This window comes from Triticum dicoccoides, chromosome 1A, assembly GCF_002162155.2.
Source record: "Triticum dicoccoides isolate Atlit2015 ecotype Zavitan chromosome 1A, WEW_v2.0, whole genome shotgun sequence".
Lineage (NCBI taxonomy): Eukaryota > Viridiplantae > Streptophyta > Magnoliopsida > Poales > Poaceae > Triticum > Triticum dicoccoides.
In genome coordinates this window covers 67112062-67119682 of record NC_041380.1, presented here as the reverse complement: position 1 = coordinate 67119682, position 7621 = coordinate 67112062, and the positions used below count along the sequence as shown (strand labels likewise).

Below are 7621 nucleotides of genomic sequence, written 5' to 3'. Positions count from 1 at the left end.
GGTCGATGCCAAAGTGGATTGATCAATAGACACTCAAGCTTGTGATGTTTAAGGATTGAGTTTGGGGGTGCATCACAGGCGACGCGTACAGTAGTTATAGCAACTTGTCAGGGAGAGATGGATGGAGGCGTTCGGCATGCATCACAGACTTAGGTGACCAATGCAAAATGTGTGCATGCATGAATGACCGAGAAGTATACGTAGGAGTACATGAAGTTTTAGTCGTCAGATATTAGGAGGTTTAATGCCGCATCGATTGAGTGGATCATGGAGAGATTAGTTTTGGGACATGCTTACTGGAATTTTACGAGGGAGCTACTGGGAGTTAATTCATGGTATATAAGTTTTTTCGAAAAGAAGGGAGTCCCCAGCCTCTGCATTAGGCTAGTCATAGTGGGAGTAACTTAGGTAGTAACATAGCACATTTTTTAAAAAAAATTTGCTTATGTGGCGTGTAGTTAATAAGAAGTGGTAACATAATATGTTACTGTAACATAGCGCTTCCCAAGATAAGATGAGTCTACAAGCCATTAAATGAAGCCAGAATATGACAATAATAATATGTTACTTTGCACTATGAAGATAGTAACTTAGACTAGTGTCATATGCATGACACTAGTATAAGTTACTCCCCACTATGGCCAGCCTCAGAACGATGCATACGGCCAACTTTATTGAGAATAAAAAAGGTTCAACGGCTGTCTTAAAGTCGTAATGAAAGTAAACAAAAAGCTCACGTAGAACCATAGCGGCACAACCGGCTGGCAAAAACAAGATAAGTAAACTAATTGCCTATCCTATTACATGACCGCCATTCATACCGGTTGAAAATATCCCGTAGCTCCCACCGGATAGATCCAGTAACCAAACGCTCTCTGGCCTCCGTCGGAGTGAGTAGCGACCACATACGGATCAATGCAGTGGCTCGGAAGATAACCTGCAAAAAATGATAATTTATTGTTATGTTAAAAACCAAGTCATTTATGCAATTCCAGACTGCCCACAATAAAGCACATACTCCTACGTGAATATGTCTCGTCGTTTCGGCCTCGATCCCGTTAAGCCACGTTCCAAATAACATGTTGACAGAATTCGGATGAGTAATATTAAATGCTATATGCACCGTCCGTCATAGCACTTTTGCCAACAGGCAGTCAAGAAAAAGGTGTTTGATAGATTCATCCCGATCACAAAAACTACATCTAGTAGGTCCTATCCAGTTACGCTTTACCAGATTGTCCTTGGTTAAGATGACTTGTTTATGGACAAACCACATAAACACTTTAATTTTCAAAGGAACTTTGACCATTCAAACATGTTTGGAACTAGGAATGGAGCTAGTGTTGATAACATCTAGATACATCGATTTAACTGTAAATTCCCCACTCCTAGTAAGGTTCCATCGCAACTGATCGGGTTGTTGAGATAGTTGGACCTCCATCAGTCTACGCACTAAACAGAGCCAAGCTTCTTAACGATTACCGGCTATCGTTCTTCTAAATTGAATATTAAGAGGGATGGACTGAAATACTGTTGCAATAGACGCCTCGCGTCGTTGAACAATACTATACAGTGTCGGGTATTGAATCGCGAGGGGTGTCTCTCCTAGCCAAGTATCCTCCCACAAACGCGTGTTGTTACTGCTACTGCATCTGTGTGACAACGTCGAGCTGCTGATTGCGAAGTTCGGCCTCTTCGTCCACATTGTCCCGACGTCGCTGCTCTCTGCCTGGTGACCAAAATTGGCGCCTCCTTGATCTCATCATCAAGTTATAGATCGTTGTGGTGATTTCCGCCGAGCCATAGCCGATGGTGGACAAAATATAGTTGCCACGGTTGCATCTGTGAACAGATATGACGCCTACTTGACCTCATTGTTGCCACGGTCAGAATTGTACTCTCCTATATATCTGCAACCCCTTGATGAGGAATACATACGCAAACACAACTTATTGTGTCACAATAATTTTAAATACCGGCCTTTGGTATACTCTATCCAATGATTGAGAGATGAAATCCGAACAACATCAACCATTGGATAAAGTTTTTTTCTCACATGATTCTGTCATTTGGCCTTTTACTTGAACTCCCACTCTATTGTCCATAGTTTCATAAGCATCTTTTTCCATGCCAAGAACCCGATTGCCCAGTAAAAATGAGAGAGAACAGTTCAAATTCTAGAGTGTTGGGCCTTGTCTTTATGATTCCATGGAAGAAAATAAAATTTCAACAATGCTTTATAATATGGATTTCATAACCAGCGAATGTTTGTGAGAATTTGTGTTGTCCGCACATGGTGTTTTTTTAATAAGCATGGCAAATTCGGCCAGTCCTTATTTTGTTGCCAAATGTTGGAATCAAATGGAAGCCCATGGTTGTGCCAATTATTTTTACTACTAGTAAGTGTGCACGTGCAACGCACGTCTATTTGAACTAATAAATGTGCACACGCAATACACATCTATTTGGATGAACATATTATACTAAACTTAATACAAGACAATTTATTCATAAATTTGAAATTTTCCCATAAATTACACGATCTCTTATTTCCAACTCGTACAAATAATTTGAAATATTGTTTCTCCTTAATCAACATGTCTCCTGTATTAAAAGACCACCCACTTTTCTCAATGTATAAAATTCAAAATTATTTAGAAGATTCATCATGATTCTTCATATGCACATATTTATGCAAGTACAATCATACATGAAAATGTCACTTAGGACAAGCTAAGGAACCGTTTTAGTGCCAACAAATTCTAGTCAAGAATTACACAAGATCGTCATGAACATAACAGAGAGAAGTGACCTCTCTTTCTCCGAGATTGATCGAACAACAAGCTTTAGTATATATCTATCCGACACTACTACATATATACAATATAACATCTCTTATAATCCCTAACATCTAAAATCAATTTCAACTTCCACATGGCATTCTCCGTCTTTATGTATGACATGGTCAAGAAAGAATCCCGCCAATTCCTCTTGAATTGCTCGTATGCGATCATGTGGTATGAGTTCATTCCGCATCTGTCACATCTAATTTAAAGAAGAGGGTCAATGTATATATATGAAAGAAACTCAACACAATTGATGATAATAAAATAAAATTGTGAATATTGTTTATGTACTAAATGATATGAAATTTACCATGACCACAAAATATCCTACATTCATCATCATCATAATCAACATGCAGTTTTTGCTTCTCTTGTATGTAGTCCAAGTTTTCTATCAGAAAAACATGTTAACTCAACTGTAGATAAGAACGGTATGAAAATACTCATGTAAAATTACAATTGCCATGTATCTGCTGGACAAACAAATACACTTATGCAAACTTCAGGTTTTTTTAGTAAAACTTATGCGAAATTTAGTTTTTTTCATTAAAACTTATGCAAACTTCTGGGTTTTTTCAGTGAAATGTAATTTCATAACTGCAAGTAAGGTCTTGGTTCAGTGAATTTGTCTGTGAGTTTACTATGTAGTCGTGAGTTGGCCATGTAATAACCGGTAGTCAGTACTTAAAAAACAGGGATGTCTGTTGCAAGTACGCGAAAATCAGTGAAAAAATAAAGAAAGAAAGAAGGCGGACGTTCTGTGTGTGCTCCAGCGCTCCTCTGTTTCTCATTGCCTCATCTCTAGTTCCTGTACTTCTAGATGTGTCACCACCAGCGAGGTAGCGATGACAGTAAAAAACAATACTCGATACTTACTTGATTAATGCGTGCGTGTGGTGCGTTCACGTGAAGGCGAGCGTCTCCGTCATTTAGGCCTGCGAGCGGCCGCAACGACCGTGTCCTCTCACCAGCTGGGCGGCATTGTCGACGCAGGTGAGTCAGTCGTCCAGCTTTGAGGCGGCGGCTTCCACACACCGGGATTAGCTTTGGACGACGTCGTCCACGCGCGAGTGCCGGACAAGCGTGTCCAACGGAGCAGCACACGTCAGAGCTGAGGGAGTCGGCGGTGGCTTCGGGCGAGTGAGATGGGGCCGTGATTAGCTTCACCTGCTGCACAGTGGCCGAGACCTGCACCGCCCTGGGGACGATGATGGTTGGCGACCAGGCGAATCTACATGCATGGCTGTGGGGGCAGATTTTTTTGGCCCGCTTATACTGGTCCAAGATACTCAGTGTTGCCCCCACTTGAAGGACCTCGGCGGTGGGTGGTTGTCAACGTGGGTGTTGTGGATGGAGCTGAAGTCGACGCGGATGCCGGTGGTTCCCGGAGAGCATGCTCAGGATGTGGACGAAGTCATTGCAGTCAGTAGAAGTGTGTTCGAAGGAAGCCGCAGCTCCTCCTCGCGCGTCTCCCATTGTGCCTCGCATGGGTGGTGGGCTGGTGACGGCTGGCGACTCATGATCACGATTCCCTGATAGGAGATGGTAGGATGCGTTCGCGATTAGTTTCCTAATAATTAGATGCATTCGTGATTAGTTATCTAATAGGATGCAGCCATGATTAGTTTCCCAATAATTAGATGTATCCGTGATTAATTTCCTAATAGGATGGCTCGTAATTATTTTCTTAATAATAGGATGCGCGCGTGATTTTTTCCTAATAATAGAATGGGTTTGTGACTAGTTTCCTAATAATTAGATGTGTCCGTGATTAGTTTCTTAATAGGATGTGTCCGTGATTATAGTTTCCTAATTGATCAGGCATGGACTTTCATATTTTCCTCCACGGTGGAGTACGGTCAGTTAATGTAAATTGCTAAGTGCACACAGAGAACAGATTCGGTTAAGGCTAGCCGTTAGATTGAGTTTAGTGGGACTAATCATGCGGTGATAATATATCCGTGTATGTTTTGTGGGGTGGATTTAGAGAAGATAATATTTGCTCTTTTATAAGTAGTATAGATATAGAAACATATTATGGCTACAAAGCAAGCAATTAAGACTAGTCAATATTTTGGTCATGTTTTCTCCATCATGCCAATTTCTTAGGTTAGATGATGCTCAAACCATAGGTTTATGCTACAAGATCTATTCGACGCAACCACCGACTCCTCTAAAAAAGAGAGTCCATTTGCCTCCCGACGGTGCCGCCGTCGGTCCACCTTGTCTCCGGTGGCCCTAGGGTCATGGAGGCACGGTGGACTCGAGCCTCACGGTCGGCGGGAGGGATCCTGCTTCATTTTCAATTATTTTCCGAGTTCGTTTAGGGTTTGTGTCCTGCTCAAGAATGCGAGACGACGACGGCTCCCTGAAGATGGAATTAGTTTCTTCCCGCCTAGCCTGGTCCGGATGTGGCGTCTACTAGTTGGATCCTTTCGATTACACTTCTTCTCATCGACACGGTTGTTGTTCTGCTACACTGGTTCTGTCTACTACAAGTTTTGCTCGATTTTAATGAAGGAGGGACGATGATGGCGGCATGCCTTCGGCTCACTTCAGTATTTGTTGTCGTCGCTAGGTGATCTATGGATCTAGATGTAATTTTGTTACTTAGGTGTTTTTTATATTGACATTTTTTACGATTTTTTTATATTGTCGTGACAGGTGATGAATAGACCGAAAGTCTTCAATTTTTTTTATGAAGATGGTGCTCCTACCAAATTTAACCCACAAAACCTCACTTGGAGATCTACCCAAGCTATAAGGCAGCGGCACTTCTAGTGCTTGCCATTGATGAGCTCGTCTAGTCGTTGCCATGGACGACGTGCTTCCTGCCTCTGGCCACCGTGAGAACATGTGGCAGCGTGCTTCTACTTACCAGATAATAAATATTTCTGAAAGGTAATTATCACAGAATTATTGTTTTATTTTTTGTATCTCAACATTCAAATTAACACCAGATAAATATATTTTTAAGGGGCAATTGGCACGGTAGTAAAAGGCATTGGTGGAACGAGCAGACGAGCAACTAAGCAAACCAGGTTCACGCAAAACATATGTTCTCAAACATTACGACTTAAACTGAGACTATATAAGAGCAAGCGAAGGAGATGTAGTGCTTCATGACAAGTTGCACCGTCAAACGGGTTGGTCGCTTCTAGATTGGATTAGAATGAGAAGTCAGCGAGAAATTGCGTGCAAGCCTCCTTCAGCATGCTGCAACAATGCTGCTCCGCGAACGCCAGTGTGGCGGTCACGGATTCCATACTAATTTGCCCGCACAACGCCTCCTCGCAGACCTGCTTCATCTTCTCCAGCTTGTACCTGTCCGCCGCCACGAGCAGCGGCTTCACTATCTTGGCAAGCGTCTCTTGCTCCTCCATCTCTTGCGGCAGCCTGTCCGTGTAGATGAAGTGGAGCAGGGCCTTGAACACGTCGGCGTCAATTCCGTCGATGTGTATCTTTGTTGGCACCAATTCCTCCTTGAAGACAGGAGACCGGGCAGTGAGCATCGACCTGTTCGCCGGGAAGGTCACCCCGCCGACCTCTATCTCCATGTCAGGGTCAGCCTCCTCTTTGGACTCTGAGGGGACCTCCATTGTAGTCGTGGATGCCATCCCGTCACGGTACTCGATGGTGCGCATGTCAAGGACGGTGATGTCACAAACGATTATCAGAGATCCGTCCTTGAGGTGCTCCTTGTCGTCCAGGTCATCAACCTTCATGAAATCACTCCAGCCCCACCTGGTACGTTTGCCGATCGAGAAGGTTTGAGCATCACCTTCGCTCTCATCATCGATTTCTTCCGACAATTGGGCATGACCTTCGGTCCACAATGGCTTCCCGGTGTGGTCAAGGATGCTCATGCGGAAATCCGCTGTGGCGTCACCGGTGCGGTCAAGGCTGGCGTGCTCGAGGTATAGGCTGATGAAGCCCTCGTATCCCTCTTTGCCGTTCGGGTAGCACCTGATACGCCAGTCGTGGCCACCGACTCGGAACGTGTCTGATTCGATCTTCGCGCCGTTTCCAAGCATCTTCTTGATTTGCTTGAACTGCTCGATCCTATACAGGTAGGAGCCCGTCACCGGCCTCACGATGAAGGTGCCGGCGGAGAGGTGGTGTCGGCCGGCAGCGCGGAGGGATGACACAAGCGCCGACATCGACATGATCTCATCGGATCGATCCATCGAGGAGACGATTCGTATCGTGCCTTTTTTGTCCCTTCTTTATTTTTTTGATGAGCTTGATCAATCTCTGGGTCTTACAGTATCACGTCTATATGGGTGTATATAATATATAGCACAGACCCAATAACCAGAGAGCCGACTCGAACTTGACGTGTCATCAAATACCTTTTGTTTCCGGGAAGTGTCATCAAATACTACTCCCTCCGTTTCGAATTACTTGTCGCAGATATGGATGTATCTAAAACTAAGAACGGAGGGAGTATAAGGTAAGGCAAAGTCTTACACGGACAGGAACACGTGGTACATCGTATACCAACTCAAACTCAGGTTATGATGATTCTCAAAAAGAAAAAAAAAACTCAAGCTCAGGTTAGCATCCACAACGTGTATGGATTTATTTATTTTCGGCTCAGATTTTTTGGGACTTCCGACCGAACGCTGTTTTGGCCATCGGATCAAACGCACGTATCCAAAAGCACTTTTGGTAGCCACGACGGATTTTGGGATCGTTTGATTCAGGAACGACGCAAGGGAACTGGATGGATCGATGGATTCTGAGTTTGCGCGGTAACGTTACATGATCTCACA

At 43.7% G+C, this 7621-nt stretch overlaps 1 protein-coding gene across 1 annotated transcript; it reads right to left on the bottom strand.

Annotated features, from left to right (window-relative positions):
* Positions 1-6013: 6013 nt before the first annotated feature.
* Positions 6014-7006, bottom strand: LOC119351485 (BTB/POZ and MATH domain-containing protein 2-like). The gene has a single exon (XM_037618608.1). The coding sequence runs from the start codon at positions 7004-7006 to the stop codon at positions 6014-6016; it is 993 nt and encodes a 330-aa protein (XP_037474505.1).
* Positions 7007-7621: the final 615 nt, after the last annotated feature.